The sequence below is a fragment of the Ursus americanus genome, chromosome 8 (assembly GCF_024610735.1).
Source record: "Ursus americanus isolate L20-20 chromosome 8, mUrsAme1.1.p, whole genome shotgun sequence".
NCBI lineage: Eukaryota > Metazoa > Chordata > Mammalia > Carnivora > Ursidae > Ursus > Ursus americanus.
The window spans coordinates 1,841,885-1,869,016 of NC_142134.1; the positions used below are offsets into that span (position 1 = coordinate 1,841,885).

At 38.4% G+C, this 27,132-nt stretch overlaps 2 protein-coding genes across 11 annotated transcripts in view; one reads left to right on the plus strand and one right to left on the minus strand.

Moving 5' to 3' along the window:
• LOC123789071 (uncharacterized) overlaps positions 1–1,220 on the minus strand; it is an 81,263-nt gene extending 80,043 nt beyond the window's left edge. For 4 of the 7 annotated variants that reach the window (XM_087863937.1, XM_087863936.1, XM_087863934.1 and 1 more), the window contains exon 1: positions 961–1,216. The gene's annotated coding sequence lies outside the window, so the exon portion shown is untranslated. Of the gene's footprint in view, positions 1–960 lie in introns of all 7 variants that reach the window. The other 3 variants (XM_087863938.1, XM_087863939.1, XM_087863940.1) reach the window with 3 other exon arrangements.
• Positions 1,221–1,404: 184 nt separating this feature from the next.
• Positions 1,405–27,132, plus strand: part of CENPE (centromere protein E) — a 77,758-nt gene continuing 52,030 nt past the window's right edge. For all 4 annotated transcript variants that reach the window (XM_045792833.2, XM_045792840.2, XM_045792858.2 and 1 more), the window contains exons 1-15: positions 1,405–1,534; positions 3,021–3,112; positions 11,371–11,460; positions 11,569–11,687; positions 12,560–12,679; positions 13,091–13,172; positions 13,324–13,391; positions 13,464–13,529; positions 17,363–17,414; positions 19,113–19,200; positions 19,511–19,640; positions 20,677–20,796; positions 22,214–22,372; positions 25,048–25,192; positions 25,847–25,935. In XM_045792833.2, coding sequence (XP_045648789.1) covers positions 1,479–1,534; positions 3,021–3,112; positions 11,371–11,460; positions 11,569–11,687; positions 12,560–12,679; positions 13,091–13,172; positions 13,324–13,391; positions 13,464–13,529; positions 17,363–17,414; positions 19,113–19,200; positions 19,511–19,640; positions 20,677–20,796; positions 22,214–22,372; positions 25,048–25,192; positions 25,847–25,935 — 1,476 coding nt within the window. In that variant the 5' untranslated portion in view covers positions 1,405–1,478. The remainder of the gene's footprint in view (positions 1,535–3,020; positions 3,113–11,370; positions 11,461–11,568; positions 11,688–12,559; positions 12,680–13,090; positions 13,173–13,323; positions 13,392–13,463; positions 13,530–17,362; positions 17,415–19,112; positions 19,201–19,510; positions 19,641–20,676; positions 20,797–22,213; positions 22,373–25,047; positions 25,193–25,846; positions 25,936–27,132) is intronic.

A 27,132-nucleotide genomic window follows, 5' to 3' on the forward strand; every position in this document is an offset into this window, starting at 1 on the left:
CTGTTTTTTTCTATTAACTAGTTTCTTCAAGTTGAACAAAACTACTTAATATTTGCATGGTTAAAATATTAATAACTATAAAATATATTATACAATGGAAGGTAGATCTATTAATCCAATTCAGTCATCCCTTTCCAAGGAAATCAGGTATATTCTGTATGTCTTTCCAGAAATTATGTATGCATATCCAGACATATAAATATCCTTTGAAATATCAAGTAGGATCATACTGTGCACACAGTTCCACACATTCGTTTTCTTTCAGTTAATGAAACACCCCGAATGGCTTTCCGAAGTTCACATTAAGAACTGTACCATTCTTTGTACTGGCTACATAGCATTTCATTGTATTGATCAAATGCCATCTATTTAACTAGTATCATATCTATTATTTATCAGCATTTAATATGTTTTCAGCCATTTGCTATTGTAAACAATGCTGCAACCCATATACATATATCCTTGCACAGTCCTTCAAATACATGTATAAATAAATTCTTAAAAGCAGAATTACCTGCATAAAAGGCACAAGTGCCTTCAGTTTTTTTATTGATATTGCTAAATTATCTTCCAAAATAGTTTTATTAAATCACCAGACTTTTCTATTCTTCTAAATGATATAAAATTGTTAGTAACTGCAGGTCATATTTTTGGTGAGGGAAAGGGAATCATTCCTGAAGCTCCTTAAACCAACTAAGAAAGGGAATGAAATCCCTCCTAAAGAAAATGTTAACGCTTTACCATGATACATATTTAAAAACAAAACAAAACAGCACTATTTCTAGGAAAGAATTATTTTCCCACTTTTGCTAATAAAAGTTCACCTCATTACTCAGAGTGTTTCCCGACTTCAATAACTCTTTTTCTAAAACAACCTCCTAGGAGCTCACAGCCAATGGAAACAGGAGTTGAAAGAAAAAGAACATAAAACGCAGTTTCTAAGGAGCACAAGATTCTTACGTTTCTGGGCAGTGCAGTGACTTTCAGTTCTTGTCGTTAGAGGTGTTTTTAATTAAAAAAAAAAAGTTAGTGGATTCTTTAAAGGTCTTAACTCTTGCTGGTGAAAAAAAATTTCTCTGCCTTATTTTTCCTACAGATTGCACACTCTTTTAGGGTGAGGTGGCGGCCGGAGGCTGTAAACGCCCGCCTGCAGTTCAGCGGCTGTTTGCGGCTAACAGCTGTTTCGGCTCCAGCCAGAACTGCCGCGCTCCGCCCGCTTCCCGTCACCGCTCTCTCCGCCTCTCTGCCCGGCGGTCCTCCACACCCTTTAACCCCCCCCACCCTTCATCCGTGGACGCGCCGCCGGCCTCGCGCCCCCCGCGCTGGGCGCAGTGGAACAATCCGTGACGTCACGAGGCCGCGGCTCAATCAGACGCGGCGTTTGGGAAATTTTAAACTTAAAGGCGGGGCGGTCCGTGCTCTCTGAAGCGGAGGAGGTAGGGCGTCTGCGCCGGTTCTCTGAGGTCTAGCCCGGCAGGATGGCGGAGGAAGGGGCTGTCGCGGTCTGCGTGAGGGTCCGACCGCTCAACAACAGGTAGGTAGGCCAGACCGAGACCAGGACCCCGCTGGGGCCTCCGGTGCGGGCCTGAGCCGAAGAGCCCTCGCCGCTCCTTCCGGTTCCTCTGCGTGGTATCTCGGTCCCTTACCGGCTTTGAGTCCCTATCTGTAAGTGACAGAGTAGGGTCGGAGGATCTAGAAGACACTTTTCAGCTGCAGGAGTCTCCTAAACGTATAACTCACTCTGGCCAACGTTAAAGACCTTGACGCCGGTGCTGCGCTGCCTTTCTCCATCTGATCCTCCCCACCCCATCCCACCCCGCTCCTTAAAGGAAGTCCTATTGGGTATTTCTTACGGGCATTCATCACAGTCGGTCATTTTAGACTTAACTGTCTCTCCCTCTTCACTGTATAGTCCTTGAGAGCAAGGACTAGTCTGTCTTACTGCATTGTATTTCTAGGCAATCAAGACTTCAATGACTGAATTCAACATTCAGAACGTTGAATGGTTGATATTTATCAATCCTGATTTTTTTTTTTTTTTAGTACAGTATACACTACTAAACAGACACTACACCATCGTTGCCCCTGTGGATCCACATTCTAGGAGGGCAGACAGGAAATAAAGTAAAAACTATAGAATATTAAGTTGACATAATGTTAGGAGAGTAATAAATGCTATAGAGAAAAGGTGGAAGGGGAAGAAATGAAAGTCTTTGTTTCTCTAGTTTCTGGCCCTCACTCCAGAATACTAATGTATTTTGTGTTTGAGAAATATTTATTAAATATTACCAGGTGTTTAATAAATGACAATATCAAAATGAGGAATTTCCTTTTTTAGAGGGCTCATTATGTAATGCATTAGAACACAGTTACATAAAGAAACCATTAAAATACATGGTAACAAGTGTTATGATAGGTGGAGAGTGTTTGCTAGAGGAGTCTTTAACCCCTCTAAGACGACACCAGGGACAGGGCTGGTATCAGGAAACTCCTGACAGTTTTCATGAATGGAAGAATAGTTAAATTACTTAATGGAAAGGTAAGTCTGGGTTTTGCAGACACAGAGGAGCTGCATTTCTTGTTTTGAAAGGGACCTTCAGGTAGCTGTATGGAGTTAGGTATATATCAGAATTTAGAGAAAGATAACGTTGAAAAGAAGAATAAACATAATCCAGGTCTAGTGTGCCATATTAAGAACCATTTCAGATGTTTTTTAAAGTTTCGAGCAAGAGGGACGTAATCAGAGTTGCATTTTGAATGTATCTTTTCAGCAACCAGTACTGGGTAGGAGGGTGGAAATGAAGAACTTCACAGGGAAAATCCCATGAGAAGGCAGGAGGTCACTGACCCCGACTTTAAGTGTTGACCCCTTAAAGGCAAATTTTCCATATTCCTCTTATATATAGTATAAGTTAATACCGTCTTTTAAAATATTCTTCAGAAGATGGAATCTTTTATCTCTCATGTAACATGACTTCTATGACCAGTTATACTAAAATGCAGTGTTTTTATTCTTTCAGAGAGGAAGCTTTTGGAGGAGATACCCAAGTTTACTGGAAAACTGACAATAATGCCATTTATCAAGTTGATGGCATTAAATCCTTCCATTTTGGTAGGTTTATAACAGCATCAAAAGTTAATCTGTTATTCTTGTCCTATTAGGAGTATAAAAGGCTTATCGATAATACTGAATTTGTCATTAAAGATCAGACTAAGCCTTCTATAAACTGCTTCAGTGGAAACTTTAAAAAATTGTCCATCCATCATGTATGATAAGTAAGATAATAAATTGAAGTTTAAAATGAAGTTAAAAGGGCGCATGGGTGTCTCAGTCAGTTAACTGTCTGCCTTCAGCTCAGGTCATGATCCCGGAATTCCAGGATCAAACCCCACATTGCGATCCCTGCTCAGCAGGGAGTTGGCTTCTCCCTCTCTCAAATAAATAATAAAATATTTTTAAAAAAAATAAATAATAAATAAAATGAAGTTATTGTCATAGTGCCTTATGGTAAATTAACACTTCTTCCTCTTATTCATTAGTTTATTTGTGCCCTAAAACCCCATAAGCCTAAAATATGTTGCTTAATGTCAAGTCATCTTTAAGATCTTTCAGTTTAGTATATATTTTCCACAATTATTATTATTATTATTTTTTTTTTTTATTATATTAGGTTAGTCACCATACAGTACATCCCTGGTTTCTGATGTAAAGTTCGATGATTCATTAGTTGTGTATAACATCCAGTGCACCATGCAATACGTGCCCTCCTTACTACCCATCACCAGTCTATCCCATTCCCCCACCCCCCTCCCCTCTGAAGCTCTCAGTTTGTTTCTCAGAGTCTATAATCTCTCATGCTTCATTCCCCCTTCTGATTACCCCCCCTTTCTTTATCCCTTTCTTCCCCTACCGATCTTCCTAGTTCTTATGTTCCATAGATGAGAGAAATCATATGATAATTGTCTTTCTCTGCTTGACTTATTTCACTTAGCATTATCTCCTCCAGTGCCGTCCATGTTGCAGCAAATGTTGAGAACTCGTTCTTTCTGATAGCTGGGTAATATTCCATTGTATATATGGACCACAACTTCTTAATCCAGTCATCAGTTGAAGGGCATCTCGGCTCTTTCCACGATTTAGCTATTGTGGACAATGCTGCTATGAACATTGGGGTGCATATGGCCCTTCTCTTTACTACGTCTGTATCTTTGGGGTAAATACCCAGTAGTGCAATGGCTGGGTATAGGGTAGCTCAATTTTTAACTTTTTAAGGGACCTCCACACTGTTTTCCAAAGTGTCTGTACCAACTTGCATTCCCACCAACAATGTAGGAGGGATCCCGTTTCTCCACATCCTCTCCAACAATTGTTGTTTCTTGCCTTGTCAATTTTTGCCATTCTAACTGGCGTAAGGTGGTATCTTAGTGTGGTTTTGATTTGAATTTCCCTGGTGGCTGGTGATTTTGAACATTTTTTCATGTGTCTGTTAGCCTTTTGTATGTCATCATTGGAAAAGTGTCTGTTCATATCTTCTGCCCATTTTTTTTATTTGTTTCTTTGTTTCGCACGTATTAAGTTTGAGAAGTTCTTTGTAGATCTTGGATACCAGTCTTTTATCTGTAGCATCATTTGCAAATATATTCTCCCATTCCGTGGGCTGCCTCTTAGTTTTTTTGGCTGTTTCCTTGGCTGTGCAGAAGGCTTTTATCTTGATGAAGTCCCACAAGTTCTTTTTATCTTTTGTTTCTCTTGCCTTTGGAGATGTGTCATGAAAAAAGTTGCTTTGGCCGATGTCGTAGAGGTTGCTGCCTATGTTCTCCTCTAGGATTTTGATGGATTCCTGCCTCACATCGAGGTCTTTCGTCCATTTGGAGTTTATCTCTGTGTATGGTGTGAGAGAGTGGTCAAGTTTCATTCTTTTGCATGTAGCTGTCCAATTTTCCCAGCACCATTTATTGAAGAGACTGTCTTTTTTCCACGGGATGTTTTTTCCTGCTTTATCAAAGATTAGTTGCCCAAAGAGCCGAGGGTCCATTTCTGGATTCTCTATTCTGTTCCATTGGTCTATGTGTCTGTTTTTGTGCCAGTACCATGCTGTCTTTGTGATCACAGCTTTGTAGTACAGCTCGAAATCCGGCATTGTGATGCCCCCAGCTTTGCTTTTCCTTTTCAACAGTTCCTTGGCGATTCGGGGCCTTTTCTGGTTCCATACAAATTTAAGGATATTTGCTCCAAGTCTTTGAAAAATGTCCTCCGTATTTTGATCGGGATAGCATTGAAAGTGTAGATTGTTCTGGGTAGCATGGACATTTTAACTGTGTTAATTCTTCCGATCCATGAGCATGGAATATTTTTCCATCTTTTTGTGTCTTCTTCAATGTCTTTCAAGAGTGATTTATAGTTTCTAGAATATAGATCCTTTACGTGTCTGGTTAAGTTAATTCCAAGGTAACGTATGGTTTTTGGTGCTATTGTCAATGGGATGGATTCCCTAATTTCCCTTTCTTCAGTCTCATTATTCGTGTATAGAAATGCAACTGATTTCTGAGCATTGATTTTGTATCCCGCCACATTACTGAATTGCTCTATAACTTCTAATAGTTTGGGAGTGGATTCTTTTGGTTTTCCCTACAGAATATCATGTAATCTGCGAAGAGAGATAGTTTGACTTCTTATTTGCCAATTTGGATACGTTTGATCCCTTTTTGTTGTCTGATTGCTGTTGCAAGGACTTCTAGTACTATGTTGAATAATAGTGGCGAGAGTGGGCATCCTTGTCGTGTTCCTGATCTTAAGGGAAAGGCTTCCAGCTTATTCCCATTGAGAATGATATTTGCTGTAGGCTTTTCTTAGATGGTTTTTATGAGATTGAGGAATGTACCCTCTATCCCTACACTCTGAAGGGTTTTAATCAGGAAAGGATGCTGTATTTTGTCAAATGCTTTTTCTGCATCTATTGAGAGAATCATATGATTTTTGAATTTTTCTTTCTGTATAAAATCGAAGACACTGATCGATTTGCGAATGTTGAACCACGCTTGCATCCCAGGGATGAATCCCACTTGGTCATGATGGATAATCCTTTTAATGTACTGTTGGATTCTATTAGCCAGGATCTTGTTGAGGATTTTGGTGTCTATATTCGTTAGGGAAATTGGTCTGTAATTCTCCTTTTTGATGGGGTCTTTGCCTGGTTTGGGGATCAAGGTAATATTGGCCTCATAGAATGAGTTTGGTAGCTTTCCTTCTGTTTCTATTTTTTGAAATAGCTTTAGGAGAATAGGCATTATTTCTTCTTTGAATGTTTGGTAGAATTCCCCAGGAAAACCGTCCGGGCCTGGCGTTTTGTTTTTTGGAAGGTTGTTTATCACTGACTCAATCTCTTCATAATTAATTGGCCTGTTTAAAAAATCACTTTCTTCCTGTTTCAGTCTTGGTAGTTTATAGGTTTCCAGGAAGGCCTCCATCTCTTCCAGATTGCTTAATTTATTGGCATAAAGCTGTTGATAAAAGTGTCTAATAATCCTTCCAATTTCATTGGTGTTGGTTGTGACTTCTCCTTTTTCATTCATAATTTTATTAATTTGGGTCCTTTATTCTTTTGGATAAGTCTTGCCACTGGTCTGTCAATTTTATTGATTCTCTCAAAGAACCAGCTTCTAGTTCTGTTGATCTGCTCTACTGTACTCCTGGTTTCTCATTCATTGATTTCTGCTCTAATCTTGGTCAACTGCTTCCTTGTGCGTAGATTAGGCCTGTCCCTCTGTTGCTGTTCCAGCTTCTTGAGGTGAGACTATAAAAACTGCATTTTAGATTTTTCTATTCTTTTGAGTGAGGCTTGGATGGCTATGTATTTCCCCCTTAGGACTGCCTTTGCAGTATCCCATAGGTTTTGGACCGTTGTGTTTTCATTCTCGTTGGTCTCCATAAATTGTTTAAACTGGTTTTTGATTTCCTGGTTTATCGAGTCATTCCTGAGCAGGATGGTTCTTAGTCTCCAAGTGTTTGAGTTTCTTCCAATTTTTTCCTTGTGGTTGAGTTCCAATTTCAGAGCATTGTGGTCTGAGAATATGCTGGGAATAATTTCAGTCTTTTGGTATCGGTTGAGACCTGTTTTGTGTCCCAGAACATGGTCTATTCTTGAGAATGTTCCATGGGCATTAGAATAGAATGAGTATTCTTTGGTTTTGGGGTGTAGTGTTCTATATATACCTATGAGGTCCAGCTCGTCGAGTATGGCATTCAAAGCCCTTGTTTCTTTGTGGATTTTTTGCATGGGTGTTCTGTCTATTTCTGATAGTGGAGTGTTGAGGTCCCCTACTATTAACGTATTTTTATCTATATGTCTTTATTCTGGTTTAGAGTCGGCTTGTGTATCTTGCTGCTCCCCTGTTGGGGGCATATATATTTATAATTGTCATATCCACTTGTTGGATACATCCTTTAAGAATAATATAGTGCCCTTCTGTGTCTCTAACTATAGTCTTTAGTTTAAAATCCAATCTGTCTGATATGAGAATTGCTACCCCAGCTTTCTTTTGAGGTTCATTGGCGTGAAAGATGATATTCCATCCCTTTACTTTCAGTCTGAATGTATCTTTAGGTTCAAAATGAGTCTCTTGTAGACAGCAAATGGATGGGTCATGTCTTATTATCCAATCTGCAACCCTGTGGCGTTTTATGGGAGCATTTAGGCCATTCACATGGAGACTGATTATTGAGGGACATGATTTTAATGATGCCATGTTTCCAGTAAAGTCTTGTTTCTATAGCTTGTGACTTTCTGTTCTGTATCACTGTTGGGGCCTTTTTACTTTTCTAGAACCCCCCTTAATATCTCCTGTAGGGCTGGTTTTGTGGTTATGAAAATGGTTAGTGACTGGCGATTCTGGAAGATCTTTATTTCTCCATCAATTCTGAATGACAGCCTTGCTGGATAAAGGATCCTTGGCTGCATGTTTTTCTCTGAAAGAGCTTTAAAAATGCCCCCCCAACCCGTTCTCTCATTCCAGGTCTGTGTAGACAGGTCTGACGTAATTCTGATACCTTTGCCTCGGTACGTGAGAAATTTCTTTGCCCTGGCCGCTTTCAGTACTGTGTCCTTGGATCTAATATTTGCAAAATGCACTATGACGTGACGTGGCGTAGGTTTGTTGTGGTTGAGCTTGGGAGGGGTCCTCTCTGCCTCCTGGACACGAATGTTTGTTTCCCTCGCTAGATTAGGGAAGTTTTCAGCTACAATTTGTCCAAATATCTCTTCTAGACCTCTGTTTTTCTCCACCCCCTTGGGGATGCGGATGATTCTGACATTGGAACGTTTCATTGAGTCAGTAATCTCCCGTAACCTACATTCTTGCGCGTGGATTTTTCTAAGTCCAGATTCTATTTTAGCTTCTTCTTCTACTAACCCATCCTCCAATTCGCTGATACGCTCTTCTGCCTCAGTCACCCTGGCCGTCAGAGCCTCTAGTTTTGACTGCATTTGGCTCATAGAATTTTTAATTTCTTCCAGATTTGCTCTCATTTCCGCCCTTAGAGATTCTATATTCTCATTAACATTTTCGTTAATACTTTTTTCAAGTCTGCACATCTCTTGACCATTGTTACTCTGAATTCCATTTCTGATAATTTGGTTATATCCATATCCATTAGTTCTGTGGCAGAGGCCACAGACTCATCATCTTTTCATTGCTGGGGGTGGTTTCCCCTTCTCGTCATTCTGATAAGGAGAGTTTGTGGGGTTGTCCAGAGCCCAAATTATTGACCGGGACCCAGGCTGTGCACCCTTGTTTTATAGGGACCTTAGAGATGTGGGCTTCTTGATTTTTCAGCCTGCCTTCTGGTGGAGGGTCCTGCCGCGCAGATAACTCAGGCAACCCTGTTTGGATAGAGTCTCAGTGTCCCCTGCGAGGGGGGATGGGGATGGGCACCCTGTGAGCCGGTATTTCCAGGCTTTTGTTCTCTGGCGGCCCTCCCTGGCGGGTTTGCTGTGCCTCTTCTGAGAGACAGAGCAGCAGTGGCGGAATCTCAGCCTCTGTCTCAGAACAGAGGGATCGCGGATCATTCTCCACTGATGTTCTGGCCACTTTAACTCTGATTCTGTTGGTGCTGCTCAACCCTGCAGCTTCCCAGGATGTGCGCCCCACACCCGGCGTCCCAGCCCTCACTTCCAGGGCCGGTGCGTCTCTGTCCTTTGTGTTTCTAACACCGCCAGTCACCAGCCTTCCTGTACTCCCAGAGCTCCCGGTCTCCGTCTGGTTCCAGTGAGCGCACCGGAGTTCCGTTTCAGTCTGGTGGCCCGTGTTCCCCGGCTCACGGTCTCAGTGGGGTGCAGCAAGTCCGTCTGCTACCCCATGCAGGTGGCTACCGCTTCCTGGAGCCCAAATGCGGCGGCTCCCTCCCCTTTCCGTTTATCTTCCAATATCTGTGCGCGGTTTCACGGCTCCCCGCTTCGTACCTCAATACTCTGCGCTGAAGATGTTCATTCGTAGAGATCCAGATGTGTCTTCCTGCGTCTCAGGCTGATTCTGTGGATGTTCAGGCTGGTCTGTTACCTATCCAGCTCGACTCAGGGGACCAGCTGAAAAAGGGGTCCCCTACTCCTCCGCCATCTTAACTCCCCTCCTTCACAATTATTTTTAAGAAAATTCTTTAAAGAATAAATACTAAAGATGTTCCTTCTGTGTCTGCTGGAATACAGCAGATACCAACCCCAGGTTTTGTGGAACTTATATGTTGAGAGAGGCTTTAAACGAGTAATTACACTTGTGTTGACATAAACTTTGTGAGAGTTTATAGCGGATCTAACTAGTCTAGGTGTCTAAAAGGGTTTTACTGACACTGGGACCTGCAGGATGAGTGAGAGCTCACTAGCACAGAGGAACATGGAGACCCTGAAGGTTGACTAGACTGATTTGTGTATTGATTTAATATGGACATACTGCTGACAATGTGCCAGACACAGTTCTAAGCATGTCATACAGATCAGTTCATTGATCCCCCTAACAAGCTTATATGGTAGGTATCTTCTAGTGAGGAACTGAAACGGGCCTGGAGTCACACAGCCAGCAAATGGAAGAGTCAGACTCCAAATCCAGCCACAGTAGCATGCTGCCACTTAGCACCTCAGAACATCAGTGAGGTCCTCCCAACAACTTCAGGAGTAAGAATGGTTAGGTTGTTGAACTAGCATTAAACTAGAAAGCCATCATAAAAGGTTTTGGAGCAAAGATCTATAGAAGAGAAAACAATTTCTGGTAAAGGACTGTTTTAGAGCATTAGCATAATTTTTAGAAAGGTAAAACAATATATCCCAGAGATTTTAAAGCCTAGAGTGAGGGATACACAAGCATTCAGACACATGATCTACATAGGTTCTCAGTAGCCATGCACACCCACAGAGGATTTGGACTTATCCACCCATCTAAAGCAAATGTCATTAAGATTTTAATCATCGTACCATCTCTCCTTGCTCTGCAATCATAATCCCTAAGCAGCCTTCAGATGGCACTTTGGTTTTCCATTTAGTTCTGCCAACAGGGCAGATGTGTGGTCAGAATGCAAGCAGTCTGACCACTGAATTACTCGTTGCAGGTGGATACATTTCCTTTCTGATTTACAAATCCATTTCTTGTGAGATTTTAATATGAGGCCACCATTGAAAGAGTTGTCCATTTTTAATGTGCTAATTATGCTAACAAAAGCAGAGAACCACATCCTAGACTAGTGAACTCATCAGCACAAATGCTACTGTAAACCCAGCCTCCTTTAGCAGCCAGCCAACTAGTCATTCCCTGTAACCTTTCAGCTTTGTTCGAGTCTTTTCTTCCATATGTGTGCATTTCTTAGTTTAGATTGAGCCAGGCCTTCTTGTCAAATATGTTATAAACTTTAAAATTTCTCAAAGCATAGTAATAGTTCACATTTCCTAAGTATTAATGATATGTTCATAATAATTCTATGAGGAAGAGAATACGTATCCATTTTACAGGTTAGGTAAATGAGTCACAGAGACATCAACCACCTTGCCCAAAGTCACACAGCTTATAAGCGGTGGAACCAGGTTTGCAGTCTGATTCTATACCCCTGAATTAAGCCACTATGCCCTACTGCCTCTTAAAAGCACATAGGATAGCTGAGAAGTCTGACTTGTATTTTTTCTTTGTGAGGACCAACACATCTCACCTCATAGAGAAGTATATTTTCGAAGGACCAATAAGTTGAAGAGAATATTGTGTCCTAAATATTTTATCTTACCATATCCTGACAATTTTATTTTTTTGGACAACTACTAAGAAAGAAAACAAAGTTGATTTGTTGATTTAACCTCTATGTGTATGTGTGTGTGTGTGTTGTGTTTTTTTTTTTAGATCGTGTCTTTCACAGTAATGAAACTACTAAAAATGTGTATGAAGAAATAGCTGTACCAATCATAGATTCTGCCATACAAGGCTACAATGGTTTGTATTCATGTAGAAATATCTTAGTATTGGTTCTCTATTCAAGTATTGATAGTTTTATACCCTATTGATTCATTTTTAATCTTTGCATGTGTTTTGTTTTTACAGGTACCATATTTGCCTATGGACAGACCGCTTCAGGAAAAACATATACCATGATGGGTTCAGAGGATTATTTGGGAGTAATACCCAGGGCAATTCATGACATTTTCCAAAAAATTAAAAAGGTAAATACCTTAGCTAAATTTCTGGTACATACAGGTAAAGGTAGTAATAGTCGCTTGTAATGATGAAAGGAAGTAGGTTTATGGTTATCTGTTCATTAGCCATGGGTAGAAAAGGCATACCATAGATTCACTTTTTTCCCACAAACTTACTTTGTAGAGCTTAAAGTTCTTTCATTCTTTCCCTTGAATCCTAGAACAGTACTAATCACACCAAAAAGTGGATGTCGAGGAACAGGAAAATCTTACCAGAATGGTCAGCTCCTCCTTGCCTTTGTTTAGCTACCAGCGATTAGCAAGGGGCAGAGAAAAGTACAAGTAGAGAAAAGGCCAGAATAACCAACCTAACTAAGAGTTGGTTTAAGGGTTATTTTTTCATTACTATTTAAATGATTTTTATTTTTATTTTTTTTCTGTTTTAAATTTTTAAATTTATTTATTTTATTTATTTTTTTTTTAAAGTTCGATGATTCATTAGTTGTGTATAACACCCAGTGCGCACCATGCAATACGTGCCCTCCTTACTACCCATCACCGGTCTATCCCATTCTCCCACCCCCTCCCCTCTGAAGCCCTCAGTTTGTTTCCCAGAGTCCATAGTTTTAATGATATCATGTCCTTATTCGAACATCTTTTGGTAGGGTTTTATTTGAGTTTAATTATTTGATAATACACTTTTCATTATTCCTGAAACATATTTTTATATTTTTTTGTTTGTCGTCAACATAAAACCATGTGAGGTTTTGTCTCGTTTGCTTTACAAAGATAATTTCTCAGAATATTTTAATGTTTAATATTAGCACATAAGTATTCAATACTAGGTTTTCATAAATGGATGATCTCAGATGTTTTTACACATGTTTTTTCCCTTCTAGTTTCCTGACAGAGAATTTCTCTTACGTGTATCTTACATGGAGATATACAATGAAACCATTACAGACTTACTCTGTGACACTCAAAAAATGAAGCCTTTAATAATTCGGGAAGACTTCAATGTGAGTAACAGAGCTGAAGTAGCTAAAAATAGACTTGCTTATTGGGATTATTGTTCTTGAACATTTACCTTTAATTTTGGTATTTTTTAAGCTATCTCCTGTTTGTATGGTTTATTTTTTCTTAAGTGTTTATAAAGACAGCATATGAGCAATATGTATAGTTTTTGAACATTGACGACTGTAATATTTTGGTATAAGTGCCTTAAAAAAGAACAAGACAGAATTATCAGAATTTTCTATGCTTTGGTATAGGAAATAAAATGTACATATCATAGGTTTACTTTTACTTATTTTCATACATTTTCCACTTGTAACTTCCACAAATGAATTCTATAATAGTTAACACCTTTTTGAGATGCACACTTTTTAGTGACGTCTTCTCTACTCTTCTCATAATAAAACTTGTTTCAGAGGAATGTGTATGTGGCTGATCTCACAGAAGAAGTTGTTTATACATCAGAAATGGCTTTGAAGTGGATCACAAAAGGAGAAAGTAAGACTTTATACTGTATTTCTCCAAAACACTTGTAAAAGCTATTCAGTTAAATGTATTTAGGCTTCAAATCACACTTTTCACTCTTAAAAATTAATGTTTTTCTTTGGATTTTAATGTACGCAGCTGAAATATGACTTACCTTTTACAGAGAACAGACATTATGGAATTACAAAAATGAATCAAAGAAGCAGTCGCTCTCATACCATTTTTAGAATGGTAGGTAACTCTCTGTTTGGCCTTTCCAATTAAAAATGCACTAATTTTTTACAAGTTTTCTTTTCTATCTAGATTTTGGAAAGTAGAGAGAAAGGGGACCCTTCCAATTGTGAAGGATCCGTCAAAGTGTCCCACTTGGTGAGTATTGATGGACCATGATACTGTACCATGTGGGCTAAAGCATCATTTAATTTGGCTGCTAGATGTTTGGTTTCTTAAGAACTATTAACCGAACAGGCAAAAACATGTATGAATTGGTAGTTTAACTAGTCTCGTCTGTAAACATGAGGTTGCTAACTACAATGTAGGAAGAATTCAGAGAGTCTTTCTTCCTCTATGTTATGGCTGCTGTCTCCTAAAATTTAGATGGAAAGACTTTTCCTAACCAGAGTTCTTGGGGGAGATTTTCGATATGCATTTAAGAGTTAGCGTGTTCTTGGAATGGGGGTGGGGGCCGTTTGGTTTTGTTGTTGTTGTTGTTATTTTGTCTCAGCCAATAGAATTGAGACTCATGAGATCAACAAAAACCCAGCTGGGACTATTAAACAGTAAATCACATTAAGTATATTCTTAAATATAATAAGAAAATGTTTTATATTATAAACATAGTGTTTTAGATTATAAATCCCTTGAAGGGAAGAGTGATATCTTATCTTTATAGCCTCAACACATTATACATAGTTTATATTCAACACGTCTTTGTTGAATAGTGAATATATACATTATGCAAACATTCCTTTTTTCCACGTAAGTAAACGTCCCATTTCCTTCTTGCTGCATTATATCATTTCTCTCTTTTTCTGTGCTTCCTTCCTCTTCCTTGCCAATATTCTCTGTCTTCATGGTCTAAAATTTTTAGCTTCATGTAGGATATGACTCAATATTATTCTATTTGATTTGAGAACTTCAGGGAAAAAATAATAAATCTATAATATGTTTTTTCACTTTCAGATTTGAAAAATCAGAATCTTGATTAAATATCTAATTCTAGTTCGCCTCATGTATTTTACTGTACCAGCATAAAATTGATTTTAGTATACTGGTCTTGCTTTGATTTATCAACAACAAAAACACAAAACCTGACTTCTGTTTTGTTTTCTAAACCCAGTCTGTGAAACTTCACTACAGTTTTAACATTTCTCTTAAAATAATTTATTTTAATACTCTTGACATATTCAGTGATCCATTTGGTGACTTTTTCCATATTCTGTGATGCTCTATCATTTAGGGACTATAGATACCATCTGGTCCAACCCTTCACCTTCCCACTTACTCTAAGTATCTTCTTGGAAAGAAGTCTTCCCCAAAAATCACTTTCTGGCTCTTTGGAGGTGGCATTTATTTATTTACTTATTTAGTATCTTTTGATCTTTCCGGTTCATAATATCCAGCTTCTTTTCAGCTCTACTCCTTCTCTATTCCTTTTGTGGCTTCTTTTTCCTACCCTCCCATCAAAAACATAGGAGCGTTGTGCTGTGGCCTTCTTACTTCTGTTTGCCCTCAGACATTCTGTTAACATTTCTGTGTGGAAGACAGTCAAATATTTATTTTATCTAGAGTCTCTGAGTTCTAATTTGTGTCTTTGTAAAGATGATTATAACTGTGTGTTCCACTGTTATTTCAAACTTCAGTGTGTCTAAAACAAAATTAATTTCTTCCTATCTGGTGAATATTCCTCTTTTCCAGTAGTACCAGTGTTATCCTGGTCACTAGGTCAGACCCAAGTCAACTCTGACTAATCTTTTTCTGCCTTCCCCTTTTGTCCAGTCATTGGCATTTCTTATTCAGCATTCCCATGGGTGTCACACTCATTTAGGTTCTCATCTCTTGAATTGCTGTATCTTTCTCCTAGACCTGGCCCCAAGACTCTGGTCTTCCTTTCTACAGTCTGTTTGCAGATTTCTAATTTTTCTAATGTTACTAAGTACTGTTTATGTTGTTTCACCACTCTTAACCAACCTAACTTGACTTCCTTCTACTCTACGTGAGCTCCTCTCTTATAGATACATTGGGCCTCTTGGTATCTTTGAACACCGATACTTGTTCCCGTCTTTCTTCCTTAATTCATGCTGCCTTTCTCACCATTTTGCCCCTTTATTATATATCTAGGTCTTCTGTAATATAGATAATATACAAGAAAGATTAGACTCTGAGTATTTTAGAGAAAATAGTGTCTAGATAGGACATAATTAAAGCAGGAGTACATAATTACTGCCCATTCCTGAAAGTGTCCACAGAGAGAGAAAATTTAAATCTCTGACTTTGTTTTAATGCATTAAGAATATTTGCTGAGCCTTCATCATGTTCTGAGCATAGTTCCACTCTGAGATTAAAGGAGTAAAGAAGACATCCCTCCACCACTTGCTGTCTCCACGGCTACCTCCCTAACCCAGGCCTCCATCACCTCTCACTCAGATTCCTGCAGGAGCCTCCTAACTGGACTCCCTGCCGCCACTCTTGCCCCTCTCCAGTCCAGCGGCCACAGGCAGTCCTTCAAAAAGTTAAATCAAGATATGTCTGTCGCTCTCTTGCTTAAACCCTTTCCTGTCACATTTAGAAAATCCAGAGTTCTTACTCTTCCTTACAATGCCCTGCACAGTCTGACCCCTACCTATTTTTCTCAATTTATATTGTCCCATCTCTACTTCACCAACTCTGCCATGCTGCCTTTTCTATTTTTTGAATGCACCAAGCTCATTTCTGCTTTGTGACTGGGTGTACTGGCTATTCTTTCTATCTAAAGTATGGTCCCTTGATCTTTGCATGGCTGGCCCCCTCTTCTGTGTCATTCCAGATCCTAGCTTAATAGGAGGGCTTCCCTACCTCCTGGTCCAAAGGACCTGCTCTGTACCTTCCTCTTTCCTCTTCCAATGCTCTATTTAAATTATCTGTATTACACCTACCATGATGTGTTTCTTACCTGTCTTTTTCTCACTTCTCACCAACTTCCTCCTCTCCCCATCCTGCCCCATGTAGAACAAAAGCTCCATGAGAGCAGAGAACTTATTTGTCTGGTTCACTGCCATATCCCTAGCACCTAATACACTGCCTGGAACATGACTAGCAGTCACTTTTTGTCAACAATATTTGTGAAATGAAGAGGCCCATGCTTTTAAAGATACTACACTATAGTCATAGACACAAATGACTAGCTCAACACAGTAACTGCCAAAGAATAAGTTGTATCTTTAAAGACCCCTGGGTACACGATTGATAGAAAGAGCAGTTCATTCAAGGTGTGGGAGAGGAAGAATAAAGGTGGCAGAGTTTTACTAAGGAGGTAACAATCGTCTTTGGTCCTGAATAAGAAATAGAGGCAGACTAGAACAGTAGAACTTATTAAACAAAGGGAATAGCAAAAGAGAGCTCTTAGAAGCATAGAAATACATGAGGCATTTAGGGCATAGCAAGTAGGGCAGCTAGAATTCAGAGTGAGTACTGGGTAGATTTAAAGCTGGTGGGGCGCCTGGGTAGCGCAGTCGTTAAAGCGTCTGCCTGCGGCTCAGGGCGTGGTCCCGGCGTTCCGGGATCGAGTCCCACATCAGGCTCCTCCGCTGGGAGCCTGCTTCTTCCTCTCCCACTCCCCCTGCTGTGTTCCCTCTCTCACTGGCTGTCTCTCTGTCACTCTGTCACATAAATAAATAAAATATTAAATAAATAAATAAATAAATAAAGCTGGAGCAGCACAAGTGCCAAATTGTAAAGAATCCTATTCACCTGTAAGGTTTTGAACTTTGTGTAAGAAATGGAGAACATATTCTGACAGCATTATGGAGGATATATTGTAAAAAAGGAACAAGGTATACAGATCAATCTGACTCAGAAAGGGGAAAGCCTAAGCAGCGGAAAGAAAGACAAGCATCCAGATGGGGTATGCAAACAGACTGTGTGTTAAAATCATTCTTTCAGTAGTTGGAATTTTATTAGTTCAAGTTACCCTTCCTGAAGGTTTGTTTTCATCTGCCTTACAGAATCTGGTTGATCTTGCAGGCAGTGAAAGAGCTGCTCAAACAGGCGCTGAAGGTAAAGGAAACTCAGAAATGTATTGGTCTCAATGTCATCTTGTTCTCTTACAGAAGAAAAAAAAGTGCTACCTTGCATTTAGAAACTAATAATTCTGTGATGAAAGTCTTTAACATAAAAAGCAGCTTCTGGGGGCACCTGGGTGACTCAGCCGGTTAAGTGTCCGACTCTTGATTTCGGTTTAGGTCATGATCTCATGGTTGTGAGATTGAGCCCTGTGTTAGGCTTGCGCTGGGCGTGGAGCCTGCTTGAGATTTTCTCACCACCCCACCACCTCCCCCCTCCTCCCCCCCTTCATGTTCTCTCTCTCTCTCTCAAAAAATTAAAAAAAATTTTTTTTCAAAGTTCATTTAAAAACAGCTTCTGGTTTTTCTCATCTATGGAACATAAGAACTAGGAAGATCGGTAGGAGAAGAAAGGGATAAAGAAAGGGGGATAATCAGAAGGGGGAATGAAGCATGAGAGACTATGGACTCTGAGAAACAAACTGAGGGCTTCAGAGGGGAGGGGGATGGGGGGAATGGGATACGCTGGTGATGGGTAGTAAGGAGGGCACGTATTGCATGGTGCACTGGGTGTTATACACAACTAATGAATCATCGAACTTTACATCAAAAACCAGGGATGTACTGTATGGTGACTAACATAATATAATAAAAAAACATTTAAAAAAAATAAAAACAGCTTCTGTATCTGCCAAATTATCTATTTTGGGCTACTGTAACATCAGTTACAAAGCTAAAACTATGCAGATGATAGGATTGCATAGCTGTAAAGCTTGTGAGAGTGCCATGAAAACCATCCGGATTTTCATAATTAGTAAGGAAATTCGGAAAGGCAGTGGGGTACAAAATTAATATACAGACATTAATAACTCATAATACAACAACCAGTTAGAATATTTAGTATACAAAAAGACTCCATTTACAGTAATGACTTAAAAGATCTAATACCTAGGTAGAAACTCAACAAAAATTACCCAAGACCAAAATAAAGAAAACTTTAAAACAGACCTAAAAGACATAATCAAATACTTGAACAAATGGAAAAGCATACTTAGACAGGAAGTTTCAAAATCATGAAGATGTCAAACCTTTCTATGTTCATTTCCTACAGCCTGACACAGAGACCGCTCCTCTGAGCTAGGCCTATATCCACCAAACCTGCAACCTGTGAACGAGAAATACATGCTCCTGTTTTGTTTTTGTTTTTTTCTTTTCTTTTTTCTTTTCTTCTCTCTCTCTCTCTTTTTTTTAAATATATGAGCCATGTGAGGATATTAGTTGAAAAATTAGAACTTTGTTTGTTGTGAATCTATAAGAATTAATTTGGTTGTTAAGTCTATAGTTGCCTATATTTGGAAGTTTGGAAAAAAACAGATTTGAACTGAGGAGTTAGACAGGCTCTTTTAGGAAATGAACTTTTCTTCCCTCTCATTTTTTTCCCCTTAGCCATCTGTTCTTTTTGCTCTTTCTCTTAGATGATAACATTTCTGGTTTACTTAATAGGTCCGAGGAATAAGGAGAGAGCTCCTTTTACTGGTGGTATTAAAAGGGAGCTCAGATCCAATCCAAGGCACAGACTTTATCATCTAACCCTTACCAGAAAGTCTAATTTCTCTTATAACTTACCGATAAATAAGTTCAGCATCTAGTACAGAGGTCAACTTCAGTTTTCATATTTGCCTAATAAATGCAGGTGTGCGACTCAAGGAAGGCTGTAATATAAATAGAAGTTTATTTATTTTGGGACAAGTGATCAAGAAACTTAGTGATGGACAAGTTGGGTAAGTTTATTCCATTGTACATTTACCTATTAATGCGTACATTGATGCATGAGGTTAAAATTATAATACTTCCCTGTATTAAGTAGCTTTTGTGATTCTGTGAGCAAGCCTAGCTTCTTAGACATATGACTGTGACCTACTAAATTTACTTTTTATCTTAAATATGATTTAGTTAGTAGTTTTGATCTGCCTCATGTAACTGTAAAGAATTTTTAAAGTGTAGCTAATTTAAGGTTCTGCATTAAAAACCAACCACTTCTGTTGTATAAAAATTCTTACTATTTTTTTCCCAAACCTCTTTCTCACTAAGTGGTTTCATAAATTATCGAGATAGTAAATTAACACGAATTCTCCAGAATTCCTTGGGAGGAAATGCAAAGACACGTATTATCTGCACAATTACTCCAGTGTCCTTTGATGAAACCCTTACTACTCTACAGGTGAGTTTGATTTTGATTTTAATATGGGGGAAAATCATCTATAAGAAAAAAATTACTCACTAAAATTAGGTATCTTCTTTTTAATGACATAACATACCTGCCGCAATAAAACTGATATATTGCCTACTAAATAGTATTCCTTTATTTTCCCAAATTTCAATCATTCATATCCTACCTCCAAATTTTTGCCACATCCAACACTATTATACTATTTTTCTTTAAAAAAAAAACTCACTTTTTCTACTTATTGTAGAGGGAAACTTTGTCTCATTCCCATGAATGAAAAACTAATATGACTTTTCAACAAATAGGTGTGTGTGTTTATAACAAAATAACTCTTGAACTCCTGTTAGCTGATTGTTGCTTGCTTTTGCTCTGCGCCTAAGGCTTACATTTTCTGTTTAAAAAAAAAAAAAAGAAAGAAAAAAATGAGAAATGCCAATAGAACAGCTGTCTCAATCAAGGATTTGGTGTTCTTTAATGGTGACCTTCATGGACCCACTTACAGTTCCTGCTGCTACTCACACTGTAAGAAATATTGTTGTAAATAGTTATTGAGCACTAGATCAACGTAGTGTCAGAGAAACAAAGACAAAAAATACAGTCCCTGACCTCACAATTCATAGTCTTAGAGGGAAGATAAGACCCGTCTTCCAATGAGATTGCCTTGGATTCAGTAACTATTGATAAATAGAGTTCAGAGAAAGGAGAGATACTTTCAAGTGGAAGCAAAGCTTCAGAGTAGAGGGGGGCAGTTGCACTGGACTTTGAGGGGTGACTGGGATTCCAGTAGGCCAGTGTTTGTAGGTTCTCTGTTGGCATCCATCCAGCTTCAAGATACTTCCTTCACTCTACTGCAGACTAGCAGCTGGGGTAAGTTACAAGGACGTAGAATACTGTCCGTGTTCAAAAGTATTAAGCCACCAGGGAAGAGTATTGATCTTTCTTTATGAAACTTAATTGTAAGAAACCTAAATATTATTAATTAAATTAATTTTTTACATTGAACACTTAACACTCTTGTATTTTTCCCCAGTTTGCCAGCACCGCCAAATATATGAAGAATACTCCTTATGTTAATGAGGTATCAAGTGATGAAGCTCTCCTGAAAAGATATAGAAAAGAAATAATGGATCTTAAGAAACAGTTAGAGGAGGTATGTATGAGCCATGTATTTCAGTAAAGAATAGGGACAGATTGAGAACTAAGATCTGCCCAAATGCCCAGAGATTCTTTTTTTTTTTTAAAGATTTTTTAAAATTTATTTATGAGATAGAGACAGCCAGCGAGAGAGGGAACACAAGCATGGGGAGTGGGAGAGGAAGAAGCAGGCTCACATCAGAGGAGCCTGATGTGGGGCTCGATCCCATAACGCCGGGATCACGCCCTAAAACGAAGGCAGACGCTGCCCAGGCGCCCCTGCCCAGAGATTCTTAATTCATCAGTATATCTGAGGTCTATAACCTAAATTTAAAACAGCTTTCAAGGGGCGCCTGGGTGGCTCAGTCGTTAAGCGTCTGCCTTCGGCTCCGGGCATGATCCCAGCATTATGGGATCGAGCCCCACATCAGGCTCCTCCGCTGGGAGCCTTCTTCTTCCTCTCCCACTCCCCTTGCTTGTGTTCCCTCTCTTGCTGGCTGTCTCTCTCTGTGTCAAATAAATAAATAAAATATTAAAAAAAATAAAATAAAATAAAACAGCTTTCAAGTAAGGAGAAATCAACTCATAAAAATTTTAGTTTAATTTACTATAAACTGAAAACTTTGGTTTCTTGAAATTATTTTAGATTTTGTTTTTCATCTCCAACAGGCAAAATTTGAGATTTTCAAATGAGCCAAGTAGAGACATTCTTTCTAAATTGTCACAAATACATTGGGAATTAGGTTAAAAAGAAAGACCATGTATAGTTACTTAAAACTTTATTTTTGTATTTTCTCATTATCTTGAATTCTTCTTCTGACCCTAAGATAAAGTCTAATAAGGTAGCATAATCACTTGTCATGTAATTTGTTTGTTTTAACCATTACAGTTTCATATTTTGTAAAAATCTAGTATTTTAGTTATCTTTTTAAAAATGATCTAAAATTTTAAAAAATAAAATAAAATGAGCTAAAATATCAAATGAAAGTCTTAGGAGAACATCGGTCTTTTACTGTAGGTATTCAAGTCTCTGTTTTTATGACTTCTCTGCCTATTATTTATATATTATTAGGCAATTAATAGAATTGTGATAACAGCCTTCTATAATCTTCTATATTGCACCTACAATACACAGGAAGAAATGTGTATTTTACTTTATTATAGGTTTGAGAAATTACTGATTATGGTAACTGCCATAGTATTAGTATTTTGTAGGTAGGGTATATTTCATTTCAATAAAGCCCAATGTGGGGCTTGATCTCAAAACCCTGAGATCATGACCTGAACTGAAATCAAGAGTCAAACGCTTAACTGATTAAGCCACCCAAGAGCCTCCCCATACAAATTTAATATTCTGTTCTTTTAAGCTACTTTCAAGGTTTTAAAATCTAGCTACATTTATTATTAACATAACTTAATATTATATTCTATAGGTTTCTTTAGAGACTCGGGCCCAGGCAATGGAAAAAGACCAGTTGGCCCAACTATTGGAAGAAAAAGATTTGCTTCAAAAAGTACAGATTGAGAAAATTCAGAACTTAACACGGATGCTGGTGACCTCTTCTTCTCTCACATCACAACAGGAATTACAGGTAAACTTTAAACCATGACAACTCAGACTTGGTATACAGAGACTGGGATTGGTATTCCTTTGTGTTTATTGTACAGTTATGCATTTCTTATCCTTTCATACAGTATATTCAGAAAACCCAGAACATTATGTGTGTTTGCCTATACATCAGCAAAACCTAAGAGGTTCATTACAAATACTGATCCCATGTGTAGAGGTCCTAATTCAAGAAGTCTGAAATACTGACAAGGAATCTATGTACCATATGCTTCTTAAGAAATTCTAATAAAGTTGATCAGGTGACTGGGAACCATAAGTGTTTAGGTAATATTTTCTATTTAAAGAAACAAATCTTGATCTCAGGAAGATTGATCTGGACTGTAGACCAACACAGTGATCAAAGTCCTGGCTCCCAGTATGTACTATTGTTTTTACCAGAGCTGAGGATTTTCTTTTTATCCAGTAGGTATTTTTTGGCTATGATGGTATCATGATTAAAAGGATGGCCTCTGGAGCTTGACTGCCTGGTTTTGATTCCTAACTCTTTACCTTGGGCAATTTCTTAAATCCACTTTGCTGCAGTTTCCTTATCTGTGAGATAGCTTGATTTGCACCTCATAGGGTTGTTGTGAGAATTAGGTGAAATAATACATGGAATGTGTTCAACACTACATTTTACACAGGGCAAATCCACAGCAAATACATGCTGTTAAGATAATTATTAATAGACATGTTCAAGTCACCATACTATGTATAAGGAAGACATCCCAAGTGCTTTTTGTTGACTGAGTGGTGAATAGGAAACAGCCCAATGGAAGGTATAGGGAAGAAGATTTCAGGAAGAGATGCACATGTACAAAAGCTTGGAGTAATGAAAACAACATAACGTATCCGTTGGACTTAAAATGTTTTGGTGTCAGTGTCAGTTTAAATCACAAGGAAGGATTCGGACATTGCATTATCCTAAGGGCAAGGAAAAGTCTGGTAGGTAACATGATCACAACTGTATTTCAGAAAGGTGTGGCTGCTTGTGTGCATCAGGTTGTTTGGGGCTCTACAGGACTCTGACTCTGGAAATGGAAAAATGGGTAAATTGGAGAGCTACGTGGGAGGTAGACTCAACAGGACTTTGTGATTATTTAGATGTGTGGGACAGGGAGAGGGAGAGAGGTATCCAGAATGACTTGCAAACATTGCTGGGTAGCTGGTAGCAGTATTCATTGTTAAGAAATACCGAATGAAGAGCAGTGCGGCTCTCAGGGTTTTATTTGGGACAACTCCAGTTTAAGGTTTCAGTAATTGAATATGCAAGTATATGAAAATCAGGTGAAAGGTGGGAGGTAGAAATATCACTTTGGGCATTAGCTGCTGCAGATCCAAAGTCAAGTCGTGGGAATGGATGGGTTTGTTCTGAGAGCATGTTGGGAATGAAAAGACCAAAGACCAGACCCCTAGAACAACTTTTTAGATAAAGGTAGAAGAATCCCGAAGGGAGCCAGGATTAGTTCTAGAGTTAAGAAGGAAACCAGGTGAATTGTGGTCACTAAGGGAAGAGAATATTTCAGAGAGGTAGTGATCAGCAGTGTCACATTCTGCTGAGAAGTTAATTAAGATAAATTTAAACAAAAATTTTTTGGATTTGGAAACAAGAAGCTCATTTACAAAGCAATTTGAGCTAAGAGTGAAAGCCATCTTACAAAGGGTTGAGATGACCCCAAGGGATGAATGAGATCATGAACACAGTGGAGAGGACTGACCTCAGATAGAAAAAAGGATCATTTGTAGATCAGCTCACCTAGAAAAAGGATGTAGTAATAGGATAGTTGGAAGGATCAAGGAAGATGAGATAGTACTTGTACCTCATAGAGGGACAGGAGAAGAAGGGTAGCTGTGAAATACGGAAAAACACAAGCAGAGGAGAAGAAACCAGCAAACCAGAGTGAGTGGTGAGGACAGCTAGCTGGGTGGGATAAACACAGGAGACAGAGGTGTTCCTGAAAGGATGAGGAAGGTGTAGACGGATGATGAGGAAGAGCACAAAAGAGAAACGAAAAGAAGCAGCTAGAGAGAAGAGTGAAGAGTTTGTTTTTAAAAAATCAAAAGCAAGCGAAGAGTCTGGAGCATTCATTAATCAAGCTGTTAGGAGGTTGCTGGTAAAGGTAACAGATGAGTACATAACTCAGGGAGAAAGAAACAGTGAGGTTAGGAGCACTGGGGGAGGCATTAGCTTTACCGAATTGGGAGAGAACTGCATTGTGAAGGCTGTGTGGAGATTTACTCTCTGAAGGAAGTTCAAACAGACCCTCTGTCTGTCCTTTCCCAGTTAGAGCTGGACGCCCCAGAGTGCTTTTGGTAGCTGTGGTGTGGCGGCGAGGGCTCCGCTGCTAGAGAACGCTGGATTACGTGGGAGGTTGTGAGTCAGCCGATTCCCTTCAATTAAGTCCCAGAAAAGTTTGTAGGGAAACTTTCAAATAAAACATGAGTTTTAAGTAATAGTTTCATCAGATTTTTTATGGGGTTAAACACTGATTTTAAAAGTTTGTCTTCTCAGGATGTCCTTAGACTGATAGGATATTAAAGTAGGCTTAAAAAGAATTCCACCAAGGCCATGTTTTCCAAAAACTGTAAACTAATCCCCTTGTTTTATGATGTTTGAGCCCAGATCTTGTGAGATAATTTTGATTTCTTCCTCTGTAGGCTAAAAGAAAACGAAGAGTCACTTGGTGCCTTGGCAAAATTAACAAAATGAAGGACTCAAATTATATAAATGAATTTAATATGTCAACAAATGTAACAAAAACACGGAAGGCGGCAATAACCGTAGCGGGAGAAATTGATGAATGTGAGTGCTTTTTCAGCTGCTTCTAATTACAAAAGCATCCCGTAAAGAACTACTTTATTTATAACTCAGTTAATGTGATAAACACATTTAATAAAATGTATGTATTTTAGATGTGATTACAATGGAGATAATGATAAAGATTAGTGATTTTAAGAAAGTGAACTTTCTCTATTATTTTCACATCTCTTAAGAACAATACACTTTAGTTGAAACATGAGACTTTTTTATTGTTGGTTTTATTCTAATCATTATCCAGTTAGTATCCATATAACATCTGCTTTAAACTTTGTTTGATCTTGAAAGGGTGGCATTACACAAGCATGTTTCAAAGTAGTGTTTCCAACATTAGCAGTATTTTTAAAGGGCATTTTAAAATCTACTTACAGTGATCAAATCTCAAATTCAGAATTTTTCCCTTTTGCCTATATTGTATTAAGGATAAAATATTTTATTACTAATTCTAACCAGGGATCTTAATTCATATAATAATATAAATGATCATATCTGTTGTTAATATATTCTTGATATTCGTATTGTGAGCACATGTTAGCTAATTGGAGCTTAATTACCTCTGATCAGATTTTTTTTTTTAGTCTTTGGCCTTTTAAGAAACTTTATTAAACACATTTATGGATAAATTTCTTTTTCTCCTAGCTTTCTGCTCAGAGTCTGATACTTTCAGTAATACTTTTGATACATTAAATGAGACAGAGTGGAATCCAGCAACAAAGCTACTAAGTCAGGTAACTTAAACATATTTTATAGAACATTATCCTCTTACTCTTTTTATTTTTTTTAAAGATTTTATTTATTTGTTTGACAGAGAGAGAGAGACAGCAGGTGAGGGAACACAAGCAGGGGGAGTGGGAGATGGAGAAGCAGGCTTCCCACTGAGCAGGGAGCCCAATGTGGGGTTTGATCCCAGGACCCTGGGATCATGACCTGAGCCGAAGGCAGACGCTTAATGACTGAGCCACCCAGGCGCCCCTCCTCTTACTTTTTTTAAAATTCGCTTTTTGTTGGTGTTTACATTATTGTAGCAGCACATTACTAGCTCTGACTTAGTTTCAGTAACAGTTTTGGTTCTAATTACTCATTACACTCCTAGCTGATAACTGGCATGTAGACGGAAGCTAAAAATTGCATAATGCAGGTGAATGGTAATAGGTAAACCTTTTCGTCTAGTTCTTTCCCAGTAGATCTTAGCATCTTTTTTTTTTTTTTTTTTAAGTTTCTGTTTTTCCTTAGACAATCCCCTGAGGGTTTAAAAGGGTTGATTTTTAAGGTGTCAAAATTCTCACACATATAATAGAAGAATGACACAGCAGGGAGGGGGTAATATTGCCAAATCCCACTGAAAAATAAATGTATTATGTGTGGTTTTATCAAACCCTTAGGAAATATTATAATGAATACTTCAGTAGAGTCCGTATTTCCTTTCTAGGCTACTAATGTCCAAAGAAGTATCATATAGTTTTATAAATATAAATGTATTTGTTAAGAAAATTTCATTTTAGTTTTAGAATTTATAAAATTGCAATGATTCTTGGGAATTATTATTATCATTACTTAACTTAATATTAGTTAAAAGTAGGCGAGTATTATAGTTAAAGTGCTTTTATGTCCCTAAAACATCCTCTAGAAATGTGTTGTTTTTGGAAAATCCCTGGTGTTAATTTTTGTTTCTTTTTTTTAACTTACAGTTTATCTCTTTCTCATAATAGTATACAAAACAGAAACAGACCTCTTTGAGTATGGTAAAACATAGCAGCCATTAGAGTCTTACAGGTCAATAAATAATATCTCTGTTTCCCTTCCAAAATTCAGACCTATCTGAGAAGTTAAACAGGCATCAGACAGGTGGAGAATTAGATTATCGTCTTTATTACTAAGGAGTGTGAGGATCTGTGGTCAAGTAGACTTCCCAGGATACACCCTAC